This window comes from Rousettus aegyptiacus, unplaced genomic scaffold, assembly GCF_014176215.1.
Source record: "Rousettus aegyptiacus isolate mRouAeg1 unplaced genomic scaffold, mRouAeg1.p scaffold_m13_p_3, whole genome shotgun sequence".
Taxonomy (NCBI): domain Eukaryota; kingdom Metazoa; phylum Chordata; class Mammalia; order Chiroptera; family Pteropodidae; genus Rousettus; species Rousettus aegyptiacus.
Genome location: NW_023416306.1, coordinates 96,176,094 through 96,204,053, shown reverse-complemented (window position 1 = coordinate 96,204,053; position 27,960 = coordinate 96,176,094). Strand labels below are relative to the sequence as shown.

The following is a 27,960-nucleotide window of genomic DNA, read 5'->3' as shown; positions in this document are numbered from 1 at the left end:
CAATGGCAGGGCTCCCAGTGCAGAGCCTGCGGGTTAGGTTGTGAGGCTCCGGCCAGAGGCGGGGAGGAGCTGAGGGGTTCAGAACGAGCTCGGCCGCTGGGTGGTCGGGGCGTCCAGCGCGCCCTTCATTGAAGCGGCGGTGGCCGGGCTGGGCACCGGCAGTGGAAAGCGGCGGCGCGGCTGGAAAATGCCAGTCCATTCCCGAGGGGATAAGAAGGAGACGAACCATCACGATGAGATGGAGGTGGACTACGCTGAAAACGAGGGGAGCAGCTCCGAGGACGAGGACACGGAGAGCTCGTCTGTCTCCGAGGATGGAGATAGCTCAGGTGCGCAATCCAGCGGGGCTTGGACCCTGAGTCCTAGCGCTGGGCTCGCGACAGGCCGCTCTCCGCACGCCGGGCAGCTGCGTCCTGCTGGGAAAGCGGGGCGGGGAGAGAGAGAAGGGGCGGAGACTTTCTCCCGGCCCTTCGCTGCACCCAGACGGTCGCGGGGCGCTGCTTGGCTCCAGGCGGGTCCGGATTTGCGGGGCAGGACGGACTCGGGCCTGGGCTTGCCCAACTCCGGAACGCTGCGCGGTCCTGCCCGTGGTCAGACTCGCCCTTGGGACCTCTGGGCGGTGCCCGGGGCTATCCACCAAAGTGCAGATTGCCCCTAGCTTGTCTGGGAAGACCCTGGAATTAGCTCATCTCCCCACAGATCTCTTTCCTTGTTTTTCACCTTTGCAACCCTTGCTTCTCAACAGCAGGGGTAGGGTGTCTGGGCCGAGTTTAGATTTGTACTGCATTTTTGCTGGCGTAGAATTTATTAACCTCAGCTTCCAAGTCGGCCTGTTAATCAGCGCTTGGCATCAGTCAGTGCTCTTGCCGGGGCTGACTTGAGAACTGTCTTGTTTACAGCATCCGTGAAGTTTTTGAGAGTAATCTAAGATTAGGGGTGATTTGGGATCTTCATATGCAATACATTGGCTGAGTTTTGGCAGCTTTGAAATTCTCCAGATCTTTTATTCCCGCAATCTTTTATAACTTTGACTGTACCAGTGGTAAAAAGAAATGGAATTTGCGATTACCTGGATTCTTTTCTTTCTGTCCATATGATGAAGATGAGATTTTTTTTCTTGGCTTGATTTTGGCCATGTAAAGCAAAGATTGATGCCAGTTGGATGACAGTCTGTTATCACTCTGACTCCCTCTTTTTAGGTTTTTCCCTTTCAATGCAAATCTTTATAGAAGTATGTAATTTCAATCAATAAATTAGCGATCCAAAAATAAGCATTTATGGGTGACTTCCTTGTGCAACACTGGGCACTAATTGTGTAAGGTATAAATACATAGTTATGATCTGATTGCAATTAAAGAGCTGTCTTAAGTCAACACTTGATTAAATTGCTAAAGGAATGCTTAACTGTAACCAGAGGTAATCTTTTCAGAATAGGATGGTCAGCAAAGGCTAAGTTGAAGAAGATGGGATTACTTTCATTATTTTGAAGAATGGGTAGAATTTGAATTGGAGTGGTAATGGTTAGGTGTTTCCATAAAAGGAGGAATGTAAGAAAAAGTGCAAAGGCCAGAGCTTAAGCTTATTCAAAAGAATGAGAAAACCAATTTGGTTGGGAGAAGACTTTGAGCTAGAAAATGAAAAGGAAGGTATAGATGTGAAATATTTTTTTAAAAAGCACAAAACAGGATTGACGAATGCAAGTGTAGGAGTGAAGGTAAGAGGAAAAACCCAGATATAAGGAAACTGGTGGTAGGATGAACAAAAATAGAAAAAGATTTGAGATAAAGACACAGTTTTTGAGGTGGTTGGCGGTGGTATATTTGGGTTAAAGTGCCCAAGTGACAGGTGGAAACATGGCATTGGAACTTGCCTTGCTTGAGGCGCAATTTGGAAGTGTGGCAAGCCATGAAAGGTGAGATTTCAAAAGTGAGGTATATGGGGGAAGAACATCTAGACGCTATGTGAATACATTTTCTAGCTCTGGAAAATATCTTCAAGCATGGGTTTTTGTTGTTGTTGTTGTTGTTGTTGTTTTTTCCTTTGATGAGAGGTAGAATCTCACAAAGTGACATCTATTTGTTAAAATTCTGATTTTTATGTTTACTCTTGTGACTTTTTACTGGTTTTTATTTTATCCTTGAAAATCATGAACAACTTAATTTGTGAGGAACTTAATAATTGAACTATAAGTTAAATTTTTAAGTGCAAAGAAATTTTAAAAATAAAATTTACAATTCTACTTCTTGTAAAAGCGTCTTGGCACTGACACTTGGTAAAAGTACTCCAACCTTGGTACTGAGCAGGTACTAAGGCTACAGGAAAAAACGCTTCCATCCAGAGATGTTGGAGAGTGAGTCATCCTGAGGGACCAAGTTTTAAATAGCTAAGGAGTAAGCTATTAAGAGCCAGACATAATTTAAATCCATTTTAGAAAAGTTAAAAAAAAAAAAGAATTACACTTCCTTATGAAAATAATGGAACCTAATTTAACTCTGTTTTTGTAGTTTGACCTTTATTTGATAGGCAACAAGATGCAGATCATTTTATTCTTCAGCTGTTTTGATGTAAAAGATAGAAGATATGGAATATAGGGTAGACCTGCTTATTAACAGTTGCTTTCATAAAATTTACTTGTTTTTTCTGCTCATTTTCCTCTTTATCCCTGACTAACAGTAATTTGGGGAGAGGGAACAATGGAAGTATAGAGTAGGAGACAAGATATCTTGAGATTAATTTTCTTTTTATATGACTGGCAAATCAGCCATGTGAGCAGTTCTGAAAGAAGAATTCCAAAAGTGTTTTTCAGCAATATTAGCCTTTAAAGGACACAATTATTTTGGTGCTTAAATTCTGGTGAGTTGGAAAAGAAACTAAAATATTAATTATATTCATAGCTTAATGTCAGCCTTTTAAAATGATTTAAAGATGAGTAAAAGTAAGAATGTCTAGAGACTGCTATAGTTTTTTTCTTAAAATTATTTATTTAAATTGGTTTCAAGAATACAATACATTAGTTAGACATCTATATAGTTCATAAAATGATCACCCCAATTGCTCCCTCCCTTCTCTAGCCCTCCATCTAGCCATCATATTAATGCTAACTGCATTCCCTCTGCTGTGCTCCCCATCCCTGTGACCAACTATCAACTACTAATTTGTACTTCTTTAACCATTCACCCCATTCTCCCAGCCCCTCAACCTGCCTCCTCTCTGTCTATCACCAAATCGTCCACTATATTTGTGAGTCTGTTTTTGATTAGTTTGTTCTTTTTGTTCCTTAGATTCTGCATATAAGTGAAATCATATGGTATTTATCTTTCTCTATCTGACTTATTTCATTCAGCATAATAATCTCTAGGTCCATCCATGTCATTGAAAATGGTAGAATTTCATTTTTTTTTAATGTCTGAGTAATATTATATGAACCATAAGTTCTTTATCCAATCATCTGTTGATGGGCATTTAGGTTGCTTCCATATCTTGGTCATTGTAAATTGTCCTGCCATGAATATTGGAGTGCATAGATCTTTACCAATTATTGTTTTGTTGTTCTTTGGCTAAATATCCAGAAGTGTAATTCCTGGGTCAAAAGATATATCCATTTTCAATTTTTTGAGAAACCTCCATACTGTTTTCCATACTGGCTATGCTAATTTGTAATCCCACCAACAATGTATGAGGGTTCCCTTTTCTCTGCATCCTTTCCAACACTTATTTTTTGATTTATTGATGATAGCCATTCTGACAGTTGGGAGGTGATATCTCATTGTGCTTTTAATTTGCATTTCTCTGATGGTTATCAGCCTTGAGCATCTTTTCATATGTCTATGAGCCATCTGTATTTCCTCTTTTGAGAAATATCTGTTCAGGTCTTCTGCCCATTTTTTAATTGGATTGTTTGTATTTTTGTTGAGTTGTATAAGTTCTTTATATATTTTGGATATTAACCCCTTATCAGATGTGTCATTAGCGAATATCTTCTCCCAAACAATCGATTGTCTTTTTGTTTTGTTGATGGTTTCCTTTGCTGTACAAAAACTTTTTAGTTTGTTGTAGTCCCATTTGTTTATTTTTTCTTTTGTTTCTGTTGCCCGAGGAGATATATTTGGTAAGAAATTCCTGTTAGTAATATCAGAGAATTTATTACCTATATTTTCTCTAGAAGTTTTATGGTTTTGGGTCTTACATGTAAGTCTTTAATCCATTTTGAGTCTGTTCTTATACATAGTGTAAGAAAGTGATTCAGATTCTTTTTTTTTTTTTTTGCATGTATCTAATTTTCCCAGCACGATTTATTGTAGACTGTCTTTACTCCATTGTATATTCTTTCCTCTTTTGTCATATATTAAGTGAATGTATATTTATTTTAAGTGCATATAAGTGAGCATAGATTTATTCCTGTGCACTTTATTCTGTTCCATTGATCAATGTATCTGTTTTTATGCTAGTACCATGCTGTTTTGATTACTGTAGCCTTGTAGTATAGTTTATATCAGGTAGTGTGATACCTCCAACTTTGCTCTTCTTTCTCAGGATTGCCGTGGCTATTCGGGGTTTTTAATGGCTCCATATACATTTTAGACTTATTTGTCCTAGCTCTCTGAAAAATGTATTTTGATAGGGATTGCACTGAATCTATAGATTGCTTTGGGTAGTATGGCCATTTTAACAATGTTGATTCTTCCTACTAATTAAAAGGATATATGCTTCCATTTATTTATATCTTCTTCAATTTCTTTTTTCAATGACTTATTTTTTGAAAACAGGCCTTTTACCTTCTTGGTTAATTTGATTCCCAGGTATTTTATAGTTTTTGACTCAATTGTAAATGGGATTGTTTTCTTAATTTCTCTTTCTGAATGTTCACCTTTGGTATATAAAAATGCCACTGACTTCTGAATATTTATTTTGTAACCTGCTACTTTACTGAATTCATTGATCAGTTCTAACAGGTTTTTGGTGGACTCTGTAGGGTCCTCTATATATAGTACTATGTCATCAGCAAGTAATGAGAGTTTTACTTCTTCCTTTCCAATTCAGGTGCCTTTTCTTTCTTTTTCTTGTGATATTGCTGTGGCTAAGATATTGGAGTGCTGTGGCACTCCAATATTCATGGCAGCACAATACAGTGTTGAAGAGGAGAGGTAAAAGTGGGTATCCTTGTCTTGTTCCTGATCATAAGGAAAATGCTTTTAGCCTTTTTTTCATTGAGTATGATGTTAGCTGTAGGCTTGTTGTATATGGCCTTTATTATGTTGGGGTGTGTTCTCTCTGTTCCCACTTTGCTGAGAGGTTTTGTCATAAATGGACGTTGGATTTTGTCAAATGCTTTTTCTGCATCTATGGTCATATGGTTTTTATCTTTTGATTTGTTAATGTGGTGTATCACATTAATTGGTTTGTGGATATTGTACCAACCTTAAGTCCCAGGAATAAATCCAACTTGATCTTGTTCTATGATATTTTTAATGTACTGCTGAATTAGGTTTGCTAATATTTTGTTGAAGATTTTTGCATCAATGTTCATAAGGGATATCAGCCTATAATTTTTTTTTTTGTAATGTTTTTGTCTGGTTTTAGAATCAAGAAAATGGTGGCCTCATAAAAGGAGTTAGCCTTTCTTCTTGAATTGGAATAGTTTGAGAAGAATAGGTGATGAGACTGCTATAGTTTTAACTCTCATCTGTATTTTAGGTTAAAATCTAGAATGAAAATTATTTTGGATAAATGTTTATTTCTTTAAGGCTTAATATGGACCTTGTATATCTAACTTCGTATTACAGGTTTTTTTTTTCTCTCTCTCTCTTTTTTTTACCATTTGAATTAACATTTATACATATTGGAACATAATTTTGTCTTTGTTATTTGTCTTTTTATTAACAGAAATGGATGATGAAGACTGTGAAAGAAGAAGAATGGAATGTTTAGATGAAATGTCCAATCTTGAAAAACAGTTTACCGATCTCAAGGATCAGTAAGTAGTGACTTTAGAAGGTCATTGTCACTGAATCTCAATGATGTCACATGTATACTAGCACAAGAGAAGTTATATTTACTCTGAACTGTATTTTGTTGTTGTTGTTTTTGGTGTGTGTTTTATGAGACCTACATATCTGAAAGAGGTTTCAACTTTTTGCCTGCTGAAGACCTCATTAATTAAACTGAGGGTTTTGAGGCAGGTTTTTGGGGGGAGGGTATAATAAGATTTCTATGTGAGTGTTGCACCCTTGGGTCTTATTTGCTTCATTCATTCCTTTGCTAAATAATTGGATAAGGATAGCATTTTTAAAATTTGAGAATAATAGAAAACATGTTAGTTTTTCTGCTTGCAGCAACTCTGTAAGGTTGGAAGATAGTCTAATTTCCATTTTACCTGTGAAAAAATTGATGCTTAGAGAAGTTAAGTGAATTGCCCATAGTTGATCAGAAAGTGATAAATTAAGCAAGGCTTTCTGCCACCAAGTGCTGTTATGTTCCTTCCACAAAGACACATTACTTTGGAGGAAAGGTAGTGGAATAGAAAGGGCACAGGCTCTACATCAGGCTTTCTTGACTGATTAAAAGGGTATAATAGCTTCCTTATCTACTGTAAGGATTGAATAAGCAGTATATAAAATCCTTAGCCATTTGCCTGGCACATAGTTGGTGCTCGTTAGTTTTCCCCCTTCTTTATAATGCCAGAACTCTTCTGTAAAGTTGGTAACACAAGAATGGGCTGCACTGATTTGTGAGAACAGAATAGATTCAGATTAAAAACACCTTAAAGGTGAACTTCCTCTTTGAAACTTGCTAGCAAGGTCAGGGGCATAGCTATATATTAGGAATTGTAAATGAAAGAAACTTCTGAAAATATAGATACCTTATTTTTTTCAGAAGCTGGCTCTGAAGTTTGTGAATTCTTCACAGTTTTGCTGCTTATTCTTTTTCTCCTACTTTTTCCCTAGAGAGGCCCAAAGAAGAGATGAAAACCCATTTAACATCTGGAATTGCCAGACTAAAATGGGACAGATTTGTTTACTGTATGAATCTTGCTGTTTATACCATCTTTGGTCTTAACTTTCATTTGTCTTGGAGATGAATATATAGACAATGTTCCATGCTAGTGCAACAAAATAAAATAAGCAAACCAAAATAATCCAAAGTTTACAATTTTGGCTTTAAAAACATGGTATCTTTTTTTATTCTAAAGATTTTCATTATTAATTTTAAATTAAAGTGGGTTTGGATCCTTCAAAGAATTCATTATTTAGGAAACATGAAGAGTTCATTCAGGATCATTATAGAAAAGAGGAAGCAAAATCGTGTTTTCGTATTTTAGCACAAGTAATTCATGAATGAATAAATAATTATACACTTAATTAAGATATACCTGTTGGCTTTTAAACTTTATTTTATGGTTATCCAAAAAGTGAAAATTACTGTAAAGCTCTACTATAATATATTACTTGGGAAAACTTTGCAACCAGTCAAGCCATTAAGCCTAATCTTATTCATTTGGGGGCTGGCAGTTGCCTTGATTTTTGCTTTCTCATGGCTCAATATGACCATCAGCCAATTACCCCTACCAGCTTCATTCGTCTCTGAAAGTATTAAAATTAAAATTAGGCCCTTTACTAGAATTGGTATCTAGAAATATGTTATAGAAAAAAATTAATCTTTGCATCTGGTTTATAATTATCTTATTTTTTTTGTCCTGCCCGAATTTTCATGTTTGTTATTTTTATCCTGTTATACTATATATCTCTGTAAGATATCTTAAATCCTCTTTAGAAGAGGTGGGAAATATACTAATATAATAATAATAATGACAGTAATAATATAATATAATTATCTTGCTTCTCCTGGTCTATCACCACAAGGCTTAGTAACACCTTTCATAAGGCAGAAAATTTACCATGTGCAGTTTGTATAGAGGTGGAAGGTGAGTTCTTCTACCTCCTTAAAAAGAGAAGTGGAAATTATATCATCCAAGTTTCCATTTATTTCACTATTCAGTATACAACAAACATTAACTGAGCACCTGTTTTGTGAATAGTATTGTGAGTACTGCTGAGGGACTCATGATTTTTACCTTTAACGAGTTTATATTTGAATTCCAAGGTTGTAGGAATTATACCAGTTTTGGGGAATCTCTTCTTTTAAAAGGGTAGTTAATTGACTATTGTTAATTCGCATATCCTCTTCATTCAAGATGCTGTTCACCTATTCGGGATACCTTATCGATGTTTTGTGTAAGTTTGATGTTTTCAGGTGCAGTGATCCTTTTATCACATTTTTAGCATTTTACCTAAAGTTATACAGTAAGTTCTCACTTAACAGTGTTAATAGGTGCTTCAACTTTAAGAGAAACAACATATAATGAAACCAATTTTACCATAGGCTAATTGACATAAACAAGAGTTAACTTCCTGTGGCATCTCATCAACATTGTAACAAAATGACATTGAACAAAACTGTCATTTGAGGACCTGCTGTATTTGTAATTTCAAAAACTATATCATGTACTTTTCTGACTTTACACATTTCTTTATCATCGTATTTTGAGTTTTATAAAAATTTAACCCAGACATGATAATGTACTGTTTCGACAGTTAACTCAGATAATTTCCCCCCCTTTTTTTTTTAAAGAATATTTATTTTATTAACATATGAACTTGCTTTAGTCCTTCAGAATCATCATATAGATCTTTATACTAATTATAATGGTCAGTTGTAGACAACATTGATTGTCTTAATTGTATTGCTTTATATTTTCAAGAGAAAAAAGCAGAAATTTGTATGGAAGCCAGGTACTAATTAAGCCAACTGCTAATTAACTAACCTACAAGTTTAATCATTGGTTTCTTTCGTAAGTTACTACATGCCATTCTTGTGACATATTATGACATATTCTTCATCTATGATAAAAGCAATAAATGGCAAAAAAAAAAGAAGAATTTACAAAATGATCTTAAATTGTTAATCGCTTTGAAAATTTTAGGATATCCTTAAAATGCTGCAAAATCAGGATTAGAAGTGCCTTTCATAAAGACTGACGATGTAAACGTTTTCCTATTAAAAAGAATTTTATCCTGCAGAATTATTGCCAAAAGTAAATATCGAGCTGTCTCACATACCCTGCCTTTGATAATCAAACTAAAGGTATTGGTATGATAGCTGGCAAATTAGGGTATTCGTTTGTGGACTCAGAAATATGGAAGCAGGGATCCCCTATCCCATTTTTCATTCCACATCCATGCAACAACTCATTGTGTTATAGCATTTTCACTTGCAGTCTGACGAACTGCATATGCCAGATCACAAGTTATATAGTTTTTCTATTTTCTGTAGTAGTTCTGTTGGTTTTATCTCCGTGACTCTACTCTTGGTTCTTTTTAAAAATCAGCTAGGCTAAATATTGTAGTACTCACTCGTTTTCAGGAATGGTGGAGAGAAGCCAGGGAATTATTTATTTTGACAACTAGTAATGTCTCTTTCTAAATCGTTCAAAACAATTTTTTTTCTTTTAAATTCAGTGCTAAAATAACCTTTTCTTTTAGAATCAGTCTATTGTTCTGCCGTTAAAACAAACTAAAAAATGTAGAGTATCAAAAAGTAGTTACTTCAGTTTTGTTTTTGTATTGTGAGTTAACTAATAATATGTGATACAGCTAAAAAAAAGATAGAAAAATATTTATTTTGTAATTATGTACGTGAAGTCAAATAATATAATTTTTAAACTTGAGATCCAAGCAAAAATACATTTGGTAGGTTATTAGAATATGAATGATTTAAGGAAGAGAATGTATAGAAATGGTAAATTGTTAGCCTTTGTTGGGCTTTTAAAATTAATATCTTAATTTTTGCTTTGTTAAGACTTTATAAAGAACGATTAAGTCAGGTGGATGCAAAACTCCAAGAAGTCATAGCTGGAAAAGCACCAGAATATTTGGAACCACTGGCAACTTTACAAGAAAATATGCAAATTCGTACAAAGGTAGCAGGTAGGAAAGTGAAACATCTTTTTTATATAGTAGAATATGAACTCTTCAATAGGTTTCAAAGGTGTTTGTCAAGTGAGTGTTGTTAATGGAATCACAAGCATATTTAGACTTTCAGTTTCACTTTCAGTTTCACTTTCAGTTTCACTTTCAGTTTCACTTTCAGTTTCACTTCCTTTTCTTTGCTGCTGTGGGATCAAAAAAAAGTCCTCTAATTACTAGTAGTGTTGTTGAGAGGATGCTTCCACAAATGAAACGATTAGAAACCATGATGTTTCCATTAGGAGATAGTGTTACTATCAGTTAGGTAAATTAAGGTTCAATTTAAGTATCCTTAGTATTTTTCATCTGTAAGAGTGATAAGGATTTTATTTATTTATAAAAACATTTAAAAGTGTTTGATCAAGACATATAGAACAGGGAATTAGTCTTCAACCAGATAATTTAATAATTTTTAATTTTGATAAGATTGTTTACTCATTTGTGGCTATGAATAAATGTACTTACATTCATATGGTTAAATTTCAGTCTTCTGTTCATAACTGGGATCTAGCCCCAGAATAGGATCTTAGCATTCATACAAGGGATATGTTTATTTAAAGATCACTTAACAGTTTTTCACAGTCAAACTAAAAACTGAATTTTAATTAATGGAGATGCTGATTGTTTTCTTTTGGGGGGGCACTAATTGATCCTCATGTAGTTGTTGATAGGCCTTGTTGATAAATAGTTTCTTTTGTAGTAAACCCACCTGAATCCAAATTTTATTCTTGAATGCTTAATAATAAGTGTATATGATGTGATACTTAACCTGCTGTTTTTGCATATTGGTTTAACACACCCTTAAAAGTAAACATGTCCATAATTTTCTTTGACATTCTGAAAGAACTAAGTGTGACTTACTGGATATTTAGGAAATACTACATGAGTCAGTTGCTCATTTTTCTACTCTGTGGCCTTTCTTTAGTTTTCAGTTATATAAAAAGTGTGTGTAAATGTGTTGCTAATGGCATTGTTCCAGATATCTGTCCCTTGCCTTTAACATATGAGAAAGAATTACATTTCTAGGGCCAACTGTGACACAGAGTTTAGTATATACATCTAGAGCACTTTGCCATTTTTTTTGGTGGCGTATTTGCACGGCCTGTTGCCTTGGTACCTCTCAGTTAAACTCTCTTGAGCATCCATCCTCTAGGTTAAGCCTTGTCAGGAGCACTCAGACATAGATTTTGTTATATCAGTTTATACATTTGATTCTCTTGGAAGCTTTGGACTTCAAAAATAAATAACAGTTCTAAAATAGTGGTTTTTGATGGCTATGGTATCCACTTGTTACTTTGAGTGTATATGATTAATGAAACCAGAGTTTATTGACTCTTTCCATTATGAGTCCTCAGAAATTAATTTTCTTAGGAAAAGAGTTTTATTTTTATTTTGATTATTATCTATGAAACATTTAGGATTATTCTTTTGAAAAATCAGGTAAGAACTAAAATTTACAGTATAGTTTCTTTCTAGCTCTTAAAGTCAGTTTTCTAATCTTTGATAAATACTTTATTTTTAGATTTTAAAGATAAAATCACTTGTCAGTTTCTTCTTGATTCATCTTATAAAACACAGGACAATTCCTGTAGGGAAGTGATGATGAAACTCCTATTGCTAACATAATCAGAATAATTGTGTTTGGTTGCAGGAATCTATAGAGAGCTCTGCTTAGAATCTGTAAAGAACAAATATGAATGTGAAATTCAAGCTTCTCGTCAGCATTGTGAGGTACTGTTATTTTGCTTAACTTTTAAGCTAATTTCGTCTCTTTAGGACTTTTGAGTGCAGAAGTTAAAAAGGTAAATAAGTAAAACAAAAATTAAATAATTAAATAGTACTTTAGTTCATCACTTGTATGATATTTTTTAAAATACAGTTGTGCTGGAAGCTGTATTGGAAATAGGACACAAAGAAAGGACCATAGAACTGAGATAATTTTAGAAGTTTTGCAGCTGTTCCCTTAAAAAGACTTTGTAATGATTGTCATCTGGCATCAATGAAAATATTAGTATAATTGGTAAATATGCAAATTAAGACTCAAATATGTATATCCGTACTATAGTTAGAATATTGGACTGTATTATAAATCTCTGACTCTCTACATCTATTTCCAAATCTTTGGGCAGAATTCCCTATTTACATGAAAAAATAGATTTACTTTTCTATATGTTCTTTTTATTTCGAATTGGATTTAAAAAACATATTGTTAATTTTGCAGATAACTTCATAAAACCTAGACAATACCAGTGGAAATAAGAGGGCAAGTTCTATAATGATTCTTATCTTACTTTTACATACCATATCTTAAAAATCATGAAACTATTAAGAGTAAATAGGTATAAAAATGGTAGAGCTTCTTGTTTCATTTTTTTAAATTACACCTGAGATGAAACATTTTTTTGATGTTTACTGGCTGCTTAGATTTTCTTTCCTAAGAAGTATCTATTCATGTCTTTTGCCTTTATATTGGGCTGTTAGTCTTTCCCTCATTGATTGTGGAGATTCTTCATATATTCTGGATACTAATGCCTTGCTGGTTATATGTTATGCAGATATTTTTACCCAGTCTTTTTATCAAGTCATCACGTCTTATTCGCTCTTTAAAGATTTGATGAACAGAAGTTTTACATTCTAATGTAGTTGAATTTATCACCTTTCCTTTATGATTTGTGCTTATTGTATCTTCGTAACTCTGAGACAAAAGGATATATTTTCTTTTAAAAGTTGGAATTTAATATACCTTAACGATATTAAAAATTTATAGATGGAAAAAAAGTCGAAATTTTGCTTTTTGACATTTAGTTTGCTAAACTACCTTTAATTACTTTTTGTGTGTAATATAAAGTTTTTTACATATAGATAGGTAATTTCAACACTTACATACTCCATTGTTTTCTCACTAATTAGCAATTGTAACTTTTTTTTTTTCCCCTATCAGATTTCCATATATATGTTGGCTGGTTTCTAGCTTTTTTCATTTGTCCTTTTGGTCTGTTGGGCTATTTCTGCACCAGTATCACAATAGCTTTTTTATAGCTTTTAGTCTAGGAAGCCTTGATAATTTTATCTTGTTCTTTTTTTTCATAGTTGTTATTGTTAAAATTTTTTAGTATGGTAATATCTTTTTGAAAATTACTTTTTATGTTGTCATATAGAAAAATAAACTTGTGTATTGATGTTATATACAACCTTATATACCTCTCTCCTTAATTCTAATAATTTGATTACAGGTCCTTAGATTTCCCATGTAGATAAATGTCATTTGTGAATAATGGCAGTTTGTTTCTTCCACTTTGATCTTCCTTTTATTTGTTTTACTTGTCCTGCTGGCACTGATAGGACCTTCAGGATAGCATGAAATGGATGCAGTGAAAGCAGATCGTCATGGTGTTCTTGATTCTAAGGGAATGCTTCTAACAGCTTTCCAATAAGTATGATATCTAGTGTTGGGTTTTGGTAAATATTCTTTTTATCAAGTTAAGGAAATTTACTCTCATTTCTTGTTTTCTAAGAATTTTTGCCATGAATAGTTGTTAGATTTTATTAGATGCCTTGTCTGTATCTATTGAATTAGTCATGGCTTTTTGATTTTAATATATTGACATGGTGACTTACATTATTAGTATATTTTCTAATGTTAAACCATCCTTGGATTCCTGGAATGATTATTTTTCTTGTGCATTATGAGATTCAATTTTCTAACGTTCTGCTTCAAAGCTTCATTCTATGTGTATAAGTGAGTTTTAACTTTTAATTCTCATTTCAAGATTTATAAAATGATTTATAAGATTTAGGAATAGTTCATATTTTTCTCTTGCATAGAAGTATATATTTAAAGTTGCAATCATCAGTTCCATCAGTGCTTTAATAGATCTTGATTTTATAATATATTTTTTTAACTGTCTCATATTTATAGAAAAATTGCAAGAAAGCACAAAGAACTTTTTCAGTGAACATGAGAATGCGTTGACAACATGATGCCTCATCACTCCTGAATACTATAATGTATACTTCAGTCAAATGAGGGACATTTTCTTATATAACTACACTACAGTCATCAACATCAGGAAATGTACATTGATATGTTACCATCTTCTAATCCTCAGACTCCATTTAAATTTTAGCAGTTGTTCCAGTAGCATCCTTCATAGAAAAGAACCATGATTAGTTATTTTGTAGAATGTTCCTCAGTTTTGAATTGGTCTCCTATTTTTTCATGGTTAGAATCAGATTTTGCATCTTTGATAGGAATATCACAGTGATACCATGTTTTTCTCATTGAATTCTATCAGGCAGCTCACAATTTTGAATGTACCGTTATTGGTGATGTGCATTTTGATCACTTGTTTTAGTGGTGGCTTCTAGGTTTCTCTGAACTTACTTTTTTCTCATTGTGCTTTCTGAACCTAGCAGTTTGTTTTCTATTAATTCTGGAAATTTCTCAACTGTTTCCAGTATGGCCTCTCATTCATTTTCTTTACTTCTTTCTTCTGGAACTCTAATAATTAGTTGTATGTAAGTCTCATTCTGTCTTCCATATCGCTTAATACTTAATTCATATTTTTTATTCAGTACATCATTTTCTGAAGTTCTTCAGAGTCTAATATGCTGTGTTTTTATTTTTCCCAAACCTCACAGCTTATTTTCTTATTTCATGATTCTGGACTATAGCATAGGCTTACAATGAAAAATAGCAGTCCCCTCTCTAATGTCTAAATTCTGAATCCTAGTGGCAATTATCTAACTCTTTTAGCTACTGCTTCTGGAATTTAACCTTATATCTCTAAATAACATCAGTTTTAGACATTATCTTTTGATTTTTTTATTATGGAAGCTGAAAATTCTATAATAGTTTCCCTCATCCCATTCTTTTAATATCATTGTGTCACAATTTTTGTTTTCATTGTAACTGTAAACATTGCTCACTGAGCCAAGAGTTATATTATGCTTGTACTTCTCTTTGAATGAATTATCCTTTATTCTCTCTGTATTTATAAATTTAGTGTTTATTAATTCTCTCTGTATTTATCAGTTCTTTCCAGAGACTTGAGTAGATTTGAGAATGTTCCCTACTGCTGTTCTCCATGTGATTGAATGTGTTGGGTAATTTACAAGTTCTGTTTCTTCGGGTGTCCTTTCTGGGAGCAACTACTCCACTCCTGGATCCCCTTTCCTCCCACTTCATTCTGCTGCATCCTTCAGGTGTTTTCTAGGCCAACTGCGTCTCTTTAGTCATGGTGTGTCTCTTCACTATCGCCCTGAAAATTCCCTTTAACTCTTTCCTGCTAGACCTTGTTTTCTTTTTTAAATTCGATAGAGTGGATTCCCAAGAAAAGGTGAGTAGAAGTTAGTTTTTTGAGACCTCTCGTATTGGTTGTCTGTTGCTCTGTAATAAATTACTCCAAAACTTTTATTATTTTGTAGTCTTTGTGGCTAAGGATTTGGGAGCAACTTAGCTGGGTGGTTCTGGCTTAGAGAATCACATGAAGTTGCAGTGAGGAGGTAAGCCAAAGAAGCAGCTATCTGAAAGCTTGACTGGGGCCTGAAGGATCTGCTTCTAAGGCGATTCACTCACCTGGCGGGTAAATTGTTGCTGGTTGTTGATTGGAAGCCTTAGTCCCATGGGCTTCTCTACAGACCGATTTAGGGCCTCCATATCCTGGTGACTGGCTTCTCCCAGAGTGAGTGGTCCAAGAGAGTAAGACAGAAGTGACAGTGCTTTTCTATGACGTAGATTTCTGCTACATTCTGTTCATTGGAAGTGAGTCATTAAGTCTTTTACATTCATGAGGAGAGGAACTAGGCTCTGCCTTTTGACAGTAGGAGCATCACAGATTTATTGCACTTGTTTTAAAACCTCCATATCCTTCATCTCCAAAAACAACTGTACTCTCAAACTTGAGTGTAGACTTCTGGATGGTAATTGTGTTTCTCAGAATTTTGAAGGCATTGTATTATTGTTTTCTAGCTTCTAGTATTGCTTATGAGAAGCCTCTTATCATTTTGATTTCTGATGCTTTTTATGTTTTCTTCCTGAATATCATTTAAGAATTTTATCCTTGATGCTATGGAATAGCAAGATGATGTGCCTTGGTTGGTCTCTTTTCATTCATTGTGATGGATACAGAGATACCTTTTAACCAGGAAGTTCATATCTTCAGTTCTGGGAATTTTCTTATATTGTTTCTTTGATATTTTCTTCTCCATCATTTTCTGTTTTTGGAACTCTTATTGGATGCTGGATCTCTAAGATTGATCTTTGAATATGGCTATATTTTTGTTTCTGTTGTCCCTTTCTTCCTCCCTCCTTATTTATTTTGTTTGAGTGTATTCAACTTTCTGTTCCAATTCTTTTACTAATTACTTTATTTCTATTATATATTTAATTTCCAAGAGCTCTTAGGTCCTCTGATTACTCATTTTTTTTTTTTTATAACAACTTGCTCTTTTTTCATGAGTGTAATTTCTTTCCTGTATGGGTATTAAATACAGTTACTTTGAAATTTTTTTGTGTGTCTTGTCTGTTTCTTTATACTCTTTTTCTGCTTGTTTTTTTCTCAACCTTTCATTTTGAAGGCTTATACCAGATAACTAGTCATTGTTAGCCATCATTCATATTTGACAGTGGGTCAGTAGAAATCTGCCAGTGTGTAGAACTTGTCAGCTGCTGAGTTCTAGAAGTTTTTGTTCTTTTAAAAATGTTTTCAACTTTTACTTGTGAGCGTAACATGGTAAAAAGGTCTGTTTGCTCTCTAGGCCTTCTGCGTACTTTCCCCTAGACTGCCTATCCAGATTCTCCTTCATTTCTTTATAGATTTGGAAGTAGTACTCAGACTTTTCAGAATATTGCCCCTCTCACTCACATTTTTATTTACAAAGGGCACACTTGTATATATTATACATGGTACAGATCTTGGGTTCTAGCTCAGTTTCATTACCATATTCAGAGATTATGGCATGAAATTTGCCCCTCCCTTTGTTTGATAACTGCAGGTGTTTGCTGATTTATTTTGTACATATTTTTTGTACATTTTATAAGGTCTTGGGGAAGAGAGTTTGTGATCTAGGTTTATTTTCAATCTTATCCTAGAAGTCTCTCCCTCCATTTCACATTCTGAAATTTTAGTGTCTGTGGAGAAGTAATATGGATGTCCAATAATTTAGGTAGCCAGTACTCATTGATTAAATTTTGCTTTGTTCCTAATTTTATGTATTGCAAGTACTGCTATTGTGATCATCCTTTTACATATAACTTTGACTGAGGTTATTTCCTTAGAATAGAATCTCAAAGTGTAATTACTTAGATCAAAGGATACAATCATTAAGATCCTTAATACTTGCTTCTAAATTGCTTTCCAAAGTATAAGGTCAGTTTATATACTCAATATCAGTCAACATAATGGATTATAATTGAAAAAAAAACAACCGAATTTGCTAAGTGAAAAATAATATCACATAATGCACATTTTAGTTTGCATTTGTGTTTTCTCTCCCTCCCTCTCCATCTCTCCCTCTCTCCCTCCCTCCTTTTCCCTCTCTCTCTCTCTCATTTTGGCCTGTTTTGGTAGTGTGGGATAGGCAACATTAAGATTTTCTTACTGAGTTATCTTTGGTTGTTTAATACCATCTTTTATGGTTTTTGAGCTTTTATCATCATGTTACAGGGTTTTTTTTTTGTATTGCCTTTCATTTTACTTTTGTTTGCTTTTTAATGTGATTTGAATTTGTAGGTGATTAAATATATTAGTCTTTACTTAATGGTTTCTTTTAACGTTTTATACTTTAAAAGGCTTCCTTTATTCCATCTTTCATTTAGTTATTTTAGATTTAACTCTTTAGTCCATTTATCATTAGATTTCCAGATGATTTGAAAAGTCACCCTTATCATGTACTGAAATTTCCCACAACCAGGGTTTCTGAGCTTTTAAGTTATTTTCTGCTTACCTTTTTATTCTAGTGCAGTTCACTTTTAAAAAATGATGATAGCCTGATAATAACATTTCACTTTCTGGTAAGGCTAGCCCTTCAGAATCTCTCAGGACTCCAGTCCTGAAGGGAGTTGAGAACTGCGAGGTGCCTTATGTCAGGGAACTGCCAAAGGGAAGTTGATTCTGAACACAGGTCAGGGTGAGACCAGTACAAAAACGGAACCTTGGAGCCACTTTCCTGGGTTCCTTGAAGCTGGCCTGATGAGAAACTGCAAAGGTGTCAGCCTGAGAAAGGGCTCAGTGAGGAGGTTCACTCAGTCCTAAGCATAGAGATTAGAGGGATGTGGGATCTTAATGCCAAATATGTAATTATAAGTAATACTTTTAAAAGCTAAATTACCTGTTGAACATAGAAGCCTCCACAGTGGTCCCCAACCTTTTTGGCACCAGGAGACTGGTGTTCTCATGAGAATCTAATGCCTGATGATCTGAGGTGGAGCTGAAGCTGTGATGCTAGCGCTGGGGAGCAGCTGCAAATACAGACAAGGCTTCACTCCCCTAGCCCACAGCTCACCTCCTGCTGTGTGGCCCAGTTCCTAATAGGCCACTGACCTGTATGGGTCCGCTGCCCAGGGGTTGGGAGTCCCTGCACAGGCATTAAAGCAAGGGAGTTTGGATGCCCCTTTCTTTTTCAGGTGTCCTCTAGCTGCTCTATTATTACATTTTTTTCCTCTTAAGGAAGCCTTTCGAGGGTCTTACTGGGTTGGGGATAAGGGAGAGAAGAACAAAGAAATAAGAATGAAAATAGATTCAAGGCAATTCTGTCTGTATACTTTAAAGCCCATCTATAGCATCTTTAGAGATGCCTTCAAAGCTTCAGTTCCATTCTGGCTTTTTTTTTTTTTATTACAAAGAATGATTAGCAAATTTATTTTAGAATTTATGCTTGCCTGAGGGCAAATTTAGCAATAGAAAGGAGAGAACACACCAGTTAAACTATCACAAGTCTTAACCAAAAGTCTTACCACTCCAGATCTATATTCAGTCGTCTTTGGTTGGAGACTCTGGATCTATTTATAGCTGTCACCTTGTCTTGACAGTAGTGAGGGCCTGCTCTCCCTTTTTCTCTGACACTTAACATTTCTCAGTTCTTGTAGCACAAAGTAGATAAGGCTGGAATATTTCATAAGACTTTACCAAAGGCAGGGAGCAAATGAAAGGAAGTTGGCATAGAGAGTAGCCTGCCATGAGGTCATTTTGCATAGAAGACTAATTTTAGTCTTCTTCAGCTTTGCTTTATCTGTAGCTCATGGCTTGCCGCAAATTGACAAAAGTCATTTTCTTTTCCCTGCCACTCGAGAACCTTGAAGTATATGTAGACTAAATTTCAAACCCAAAAAGGGAGGACTTTATGATCAACACTGGGACTGCCGCCTACGTGAGTGTGGCCTGTGCCTTATACAAAAAAATCATATCTAACTATTCCAATAGCCTCTACAAGACCATCTCATCTAGCTGTATCCCTATAGCTTATTGTCCTTACTAGTGATAAGTATATGGTGGGTGGGTTGGGGATCTGTCATAATGAATTTTATATAATGAATATATATATAATACTTTTGTACATTTTATGGCTTTTTAAGCAAGGGGTACAGTGTTATATAAAAGAACAAGAACAGTGGACCAAAACTAGTAGACTTGGGTTATGGTCTGATTTGCCAGTAAATAGCCTTATCTCTTTTAGCAAGTCACTCAATCTTCCTATAGTCTTGTTGAGAGATTTGGATATAATTAGTCTATAATTTTGTCATTTTGACTAGAATTGATTTTTTTGAATGATTATAAAATTTGTACTTGAATCTTTTTCTTTGTGATATATTAAGGCTACTTTAATATGATGTTGAGATATAAGTGAGGAATAAAGGTCCAATTATTGTTCCAGTGAGAAAATATGATACATTTTATAATGGCATACTTTATTGGACAGGTTTTCCATTATGGTGACAAGTGGTCATATTTATTTAAAAGGGGCCATGGGAGCTTACTATAAAGTTTTTATAAAGTAAATATTTACCTCTTTGTCACATATAAATTTAGATGTTCTTAAACAGTTTAATTGCATATAGTTAAAACTATATTTACATTCTATATTTTCTAGTTTTATTTCTTTCATAAATATGATCTTTCATCTTTATAATTTTTAGGTTGAAGTAAAAAGACAAAAACATCGTACATTAAAGTACTTTAAGAGTAAGTTTTTTAGTACTCTCAGTTTTTTTCTTTCTACTTATGTGTAATCTATTTTTTTTTTCCAGAGTGAAAAACTTTTGTTATATGATACAGTCCAGAGTGAACTGGAGGAGAAGATAAGAAGGCTTGAAGAGGACCGGCACAGCATTGATATTACCTCAGGTAATGGGAATGATGTGATTTTGATGTTTGATTCAAGTGATAATGAACCTTTGGTTTACTGTAGTATCTCGTAATATCTTAGTCTTCTAATATGAATGTGATGTATATGAAGTGTTCTAATAAGAGGGAAACCGGGGACTTCTGAAGAATTTGATAAGGTTGTGATCGTAGTTTTAATTTAAACTCAGACTTCAGAGAGAAGAAAATGGAGCACATGAAAAAAGACAAAATAGAAGTGTGTCGGGAACAATAAATATAATAATATAAAAATAGTAAGGATATTATTACAACATGAGAATAGTAGTGGAAGACCATAGGAATTGTCTTCCCTCTAAGTCTTGAAAAATTGTCGTGTGGAAGAAGGAATAAAACTCTTTTCTCTTTGTTACAAACTAGGACCAGTGAATAGAAGTGATAAGGAGGCAGATTTGTGTCTCAGAAAAAGGAAAAACTTGTTAATAATTAGATCAGTACAAAGTGACATTGGCTTTTTCAGGCTTTCTCCACTGGGTGGAATATTTACTGGATTATCCTACAGTTCTTGCATATGTATTGTTTTACTTGTTATAAATTCTTTTTCTCTTGTACAGAGTAGGCATAGTTGAGTCCGACAAGCTGAGCTCTAATGCCACTACTTCGTTACCTGCTAGTTTGGTAACCATGGGTGACAGTCAATTTAGTGTTTCTAACTTGGTCTTCTTGTCTGTAAAATTGAAGCAATGAGAATACCTACCTCAGAGGTGGTTTGAGGATTAGTAGAGACAATTCATGTAATGTGTATTTAACAAAGTTCGTGTGTATTTGACGTATATTTATTAAGTACCAAATTGATTTTTACTTTAGTAAAGGTAGAGAAAAATTCATAAATACATAGCTGCTCATAAAATTATATAAAGTTATATGTATATATACATAGCCACCAGCGAAATTTTGCTACCTGAAATTATAGTGTTTTTTTCCTCTTTCGATCTCCAGAAATCAACTAATGCTTAATTTTTATTTACTTGCCAGAGCTGTGGAATGATGAGCTTCAGTCAAGAAAAAAGAGGAAGGATCCTTTCAGTCCCGACAAAAAGAAGCCAGTTGTTGTTTCAGATATCCTTTTTCAAATTTAGGCTGGTTTTTTTTTTTTTTTTTTTGCCTCGATGTACATTTTTGCATTGTGTATACCTTTCTAACTTTTATTAGTATACATTATCTTTATTTGCAAGATCCTGTAATAAACAAAAGATGATTTATGAAACTGATTAACGGCAGACGGATTAAGGATTAAAGGCAGTTCAGTTTAAGAGGGTTAGGGGAAGAATAAAAATTTAGTTACAATCTCAACTTTAAAAATTAATATGGCTTTATAGTTCCCAAGGGCTTTGATATGAAACATCTATTTAATATATAGAATGATTGCTTAATTCTTGGGTACTTTTTAACATAAGAAGTTTTAAGGTTTTTGAAGAACAATTTGAAGTCAGAAATTCAGTGTGCCAAGGGATTGTGTCCAGAAATCATTGTTCCATTCTCTGAAAAACAGAGCTTTGGAAGCATAATTTAAAGCATGAAATTCTTCAGGTAAATTGACCTTGACTTTTCAACGCCCATATATAGTTTATATGCTGCAAGATCTTGATATTCTTGAAGACTGGACAACAATTAGGAAGGTATGGTTAAAGAGCAGTGGAATACAAGTATATTTTTATAGTCTACTTTTAAAGATTCGTGGTTTTTCACTAATACATCAAAATATAATTATTGTAAATATGCTTTACTTCGCAACAGTCTCTAGGGCAATTAATACTAATACAGATAACAGTGGATTGCAGGCGTATTTTAAGAGAGACAGATCAGTGGTTTGTTTTTTCTTATAACAATATAGTTAATAATTTGTGCAAAAGTACAGAAAAGCATTTATTTGAGCTCTCCCCAAATAATAAATAACCATTTTGTGCCTAGCTCTTAGCCTGGTTCTAGCTCACAGAAGGCACTTAATAAATATTGTTAGATAAATGAAAGTCAAAATTTGAACCTTTATTATTTTTCTTGCGTTCTGTCATTAAAGATTCAAGAATTCTAGGGTTTTCTATGCTTGTTTGAAAGTGGAGACTCTTGTTTTCCTTAATAATTTTTTCATTTTTAGAAACTTTTTAGTTGAGAGTTATTTCAGGTATTGAACACCTCCAGGAGAAATTGTTATTCTTTATATGTATATTCCTTATGATCTTAGACATTAACAACTTACTAGAACAGCTAAAGATTTTACTGTGTTTGTTATTGAGTTTATCAGTAGTCACTATACATAGTAAATAGATGCTAAAATACACTTTGTCTACGAACTCAGACAATATCGTCGTCTTTTTTTTTTTTTTTTTTGATTAAGGCAATGGCTACACTGGGTCCACACAGAGTGAAAACAGAACGTAAGTCATTTAGTCAGATTTAAATTTTCTTAATAGAAACTTGTTGATTCAGGGTTTTTAGGTCATCTATGTACTAAAGAGGTCCCCTATCAGTGGTTTCATTCAATCAGTGAATTCTGTACCTGGAGTTACTAGGAATTCTAGAATGTTTGCCCATGTAAAAGTTTCAAGACTTCCGAACGAAATGTGTTTCTTTTAGTGTTTCAGCTACATTACTATGGCTAATAATCGATGAGTAATTTAAAAATATTTATCATGTTTTTTATGGATCCAGTAATTCTCTAGGGGAGGTTTTTGGAGGCTGTGGATTGCCTTCAGGGAGCCTGTGAATCCTCTGGAATTGTGAACAAAATTTCTTCTGTGCTAGCATTTTCTCTGAGAAAGAGTAGAGTACTGGCAGTGACTCCATAAAAAAATGTACACACCACTAAGAATTACTCATTCCGATATACCTCAGCAAAATTCATTTCAAATTTTATTTTCTTGACTTTTTTTGGAAGTCTAAAATCACTTCCAAAGTAGTGATGGACAGTGTTGTCTAAGCAGCTCTCTGTGTCTGCCTTCTTTCGCTGTGCCTGAAATTTCCTAAGCCTCCTAAGAGCAGTGAAGCTAGATTTTTTAAAAAACATGTTTTAAATACTAAGAAGAGTCACAGTCTCCAGATAAAATAATCTGTAAGAGAGTAAATCATATTATATATTTAACCTAAGGATTTCTTTAAACTTTATATCATGTCCTGAAATCATAGCAATATCTGTACTAAACTACTTCCCTTAGGAATTAACTAGCAGGGTAACTACCTAAATCTTGAAGTTAACATTTAGAGTCATGGATTCTTTTGAGGATCTCACTATACTATTGAATGGGTCTCCTCTTCCACCCCTGTTATCTTTAGCATTGTGTCCTACTTGTTTTCTTCATGGCACTTATCACAATTTGTAATTTTTAATTTATTGTTTACATGTTTATCTGTCTCCGACAGGACTTTAAGATCCACAAAGGTCAGAACCATATTTCTTTTAGTCACAGTGCTCAGAAAACATTTGATGAATAAATGAATGAATGCTTATTGAGCACCTTCTACATATCAGATACTATTTGAGGCTCTAGGAATACCATGATGCAAGAGACGGACCTCTTGGAACTTGCTTGGAGGAGGCAGAATAATATATATGAAAATAAATAATTAGCAAGATAATGGCAAATTGTAATAATTGCTATGAAGGAAATATGAAGTTGTAATGAAGATTAACTGAGGAGTGGGTAAGGTGGGTGGAGAAGACCTCTCTTAGGGGGTGACGTTTGGATGATGAAGAGGTGCTTTTTTCTTGGTATACTTTTGGCAATGTGCTTTCATAAAGAACATTTTTTTCTCTGCATTAATTTATCTGATTAATGCCAAACCATTTCTAGGATTTAAAAAAGGAAGTTCTACTTAGGACATTTCCTGTTTAGAATCAAAGGCCTGGGGAACTCTTGGAATATATATTAAACTCTGCTTCTTTGGAAGTGTCAGAAAGGGAAGAAAATATGAAAAATATTTTCAATGGTAACATGGCAATTGATATTTTAAATCCTACTTAAAATTGGCACTAGTAATTGATAATTTCCTGCTTCCCCTTCTGGCGCTTGTCTATTTAATTGATGATTTAGAGTACATTATTTAGCTTTGTTTAGTAGTTACAGTAACAATTTAGTGAATTATTCAAGAAATATTTTTAGTGTTTTTTTTCACATATGTGCATGGATTGGTGTTACTTCTTAATATTCTGTACTTTTGTTCTGACAATGTCTTATTAATATAACAGTTTTTGAACTGATCCCTTTAGCACCTGTGAAACTGGAAAAACATCTGCACAGTGCTAGGTCTGAAGAGGGAAGATTATATTATGATGGCGAATGGTATATACGTGGACAAACAATATGTATTGACAAAAAGGATGAATGTCCTACAAGGTAAAAAGTCTATCTTTTTTAGTGTTTCTCAATATTAGAGTTGACAACATTGTTGTTGATAAATATTTGGTGCCTCCATCATGTGTTCATAATGCATGACTAGTTGCTTGTGGATCCTTTTTTTTCTCTTGACATATGATTTGATTAGCATATATATGTGTATATAGATGTGTGTGCGCACGCGCGCGTGTGTGTGTGTGTGCGTGTGTATCTCAGTGTTAAAATTTATATACCAGAGGTACATGTTAATCATGAGCACAAGTATTAACACTAGTAGAAATTTTGGAACTACTTAGCCAGGGAAGAGATCCTGTTTGTTAATTCTTATAGAAAATGACTTTTATGATACTAGTGTTATCACTTTTAAACCACAGTGTTATGAATTTGACAGTGTGCCTCCATAATGTATAGACCTGTTAATCCTTCACTTTTTTGGTATGTGACAGTATTTTGGATAAAAAGAATTTGGATCAATTAGAGTAGGAAAGGAATGGAAAATTAATGAAAACTTTTAAGAGTCACAGTAATTAAAGTACAACTTGAAAACTGAAAATTTTCTTTTAAAAGACTTAATCTATCTAGGCTTAAAGTTTATATAATTAAAATAATTTTAAAGTTTATAAATTTATATAGCCTAAGTGTTATCTCATTGTGACCTTTGAAAAATATTAATGTTGATCACTGCTTAATTCCTTCAGTAGTTTAGGATATAATTCTCAGAGTAGTAACTTCTACATTAAGAAAATATCTTTCTGGGTATCAGTGGTAAGTAAAGTGTTTGTGTTTAGTATAGAATACTCCTTTTCCAAATACAGTGATTTTAATCGGATTGTAATTCTATCTTCACATTTTTAGTATACCAGGAGCATTGCGTATAGTAACTTTTCTCATAGAAGCTCACTAAACTAATTCCTAAATTATATATGATATCCCTGAATTCTTGGCTTTATTGTACTGCTTTTGAAGCATTTTACTACTAATTAGCATAAATGTCAAAAATAGATGAAATAGCATAGAAGAGGACTAGATACAAATATATTTTTTAAAAGATTTCTGCATAAAGATTAATAGTGTCCAAAAAAATCTGTAAAAATACCATAGATGCTTGACACTGGGAATTAGGGATTGGTATTTGAAAGATTTTCTACAGCCGTGACAGATATGAATTAGAGGTATAATACAAGTAGTGATTTTAACTCCACTCTGTCTTTTTGAGGATGTGGGGTGGGGATGGAGTAGGAATGTTGTGTATTTAGTAGTTCTAATAGTAAATTTTACCGACTCTAATAACGAAAGAAAATTATTCAGTGTTGCTGAATGATATTTTTGACCAACATACCCAGCTGATAGCGTTCTGTTAAAAGGCAATTACATAGCTGAATCTACTCTCATAGTCCAGATATTTTGGTTTTATAGCTAGTACTCTGAAATGAGTAAAGGAATCATATTGTAATTCATTCATTCCTTTTTCTTTCTTTCTTTTTTTAAATTCTTTTTAGTGCCATAATTACAACAATTAACCATGATGAAGTTTGGTTTAAGAGGCCTGATGGAAGCAAATCTAAGCTTTACATTTCACAGCTACAGAAAGGAAAATATTCAATTAAACATTCATAATCATGATTTAAGTGTTATCTAAGTCTACCTTATTAGTGTTACGAAGTGTGACGTGCCATGGGAGTAAAAAATGTATTCAATAACTTAATATTCTCGTTGAATCATGAGAGACTGTATTTGTAGGTAGTACTTACTCTAAGTAGACTTCATACTGATATGTTATTAAAAGAGACAGTAAAAAAGTTTAATCATGATCATTACATTTGTTTGCCTTTTAGGTCCGTTGACCAATAGGTGTAATGGTAGGGGTTTCTTACTAAACTTTTTTCTTGGTTTTTATACACATCTGTGTTTAGTGAACTGTGTTGCTAAATGGCTACTTTTGTCTGTATTTTATTTTTCCATATCTTTGTCATTCATCAGGTGTTTGTAAATAAGCCTCATAAAATGTTTCCTATAAATGGTTTGTACTAGTACATTAGTGTTTAATCTGAATTGAAATTTAAAAATATATGTGAGTATGTATATATGGCATCATCAGCTTATTTAGAACTGATGGCCTTACTTTACAATCTTGTTTTACCCAAAATTATGCTATTGGGTTTGAAAGCTAAAAGGAGCACTTTTGTAGACTAGCAACTTTCTCTCTCCTCTTCCTTGATTGTATGGTGGCGACCTATTTTTACAAATTATACTTAATGTTAATTAGTAAAATTGGTAAAAAAAAAAAAAGTAATAACATGCTTCTACCTGTATTTCTTGTGACTCTTTAGAGGGCAGGTATTTATGCCTGGTATTTATGATACAGTATATAAGTGGTGAACAGTAACTGACAGTATTGTGGTGCTTGCTGTACATGTCTGATCTTTTGAAACAGATTTTTAGTAAGCATTTTCCAGAGGTAAAACTAAGTTCTTATCCTAATTTTATTGCTAGGACAAAATAGACAGGGATAATTTCCTTGAATCTATTCTCAAATTAGTAATTTTATCTTTGGTGTTTCTACACTTTAAAGCCACTCAGTGCAATTTAGAAAATACTGGCCTCTTTTCCTTAGCCACATTCAAAATTAAATTCTGAAACCTCAGGAATAGTACAAAGAAGCGAAACCCTCAATATGGCAGCACAGTGGCTGTAGTATATGTTAGGGTACAACCAAATCAAGTACTCCTGGTGGTCTTGTGCACTTTAACTTCTGTTAGAATGAGACTCAAGAGGACGAGGAAGAGATCTACTTACGAATAACACTTAGGGCAGGAATATCTGCATCATTCCGTTTCTTACTATTTTACCTCTGCATACATCTTCCTGTGCAGATCACTACTTCACAGTTGCCAAATGTTAAAAAATTTGACTTCTGAAATTCAGCAAATTTATGTACTTCATTCTGTTTCTAATTAATGTTAGCAAATATATATAATGTCATAATCTAATAGTATTTGGCAGTTCTTATGTATACAATGTTTCATAAGCATTTTTAATAAGATTTGTATTTTTAAATTTAGTATATAATAAAAAGATGTGTTTGAGTGTCATTTGTAATGTCTCAAATTACTTGCACATAAGTTCTTTTATTATTTATAACCTATTTCTAAGGAAGATTTGAGCCACTTAATAGATATGGAGGGTCGAACAAATGTTTCTGTTCTAAACTATGGTTCAGCCTCTATT

General features: G+C 33.7%; 1 protein-coding gene across 2 annotated transcripts; it reads left to right on the top strand.

The window, feature by feature from the left end:
* The first annotated feature begins 7 nt into the window (after positions 1 to 7).
* BRMS1L (BRMS1 like transcriptional repressor) lies at positions 8 to 27,824 on the top strand. 2 transcript variants are annotated; one of them, XM_016152114.2, is made up of 10 exons: positions 8 to 329; positions 5,884 to 5,974; positions 9,856 to 9,983; positions 11,674 to 11,753; positions 20,269 to 20,365; positions 21,377 to 21,460; positions 21,956 to 22,020; positions 22,737 to 22,776; positions 24,606 to 24,732; positions 26,232 to 27,824. In XM_016152114.2, exons 1-10 carry the CDS (start codon positions 188 to 190, stop codon positions 26,347 to 26,349), a joined length of 972 nt encoding a protein of 323 aa, XP_016007600.1. In that variant the 5' UTR covers positions 8 to 187; the 3' UTR covers positions 26,350 to 27,824. The 2 variants fall into 2 exon arrangements, with proteins under 2 accessions (XP_016007600.1, XP_016007599.1); XM_016152113.2 differs by having other exon boundaries at positions 39 to 329; positions 24,585 to 24,732.
* Positions 27,825 to 27,960: the final 136 nt, after the last annotated feature.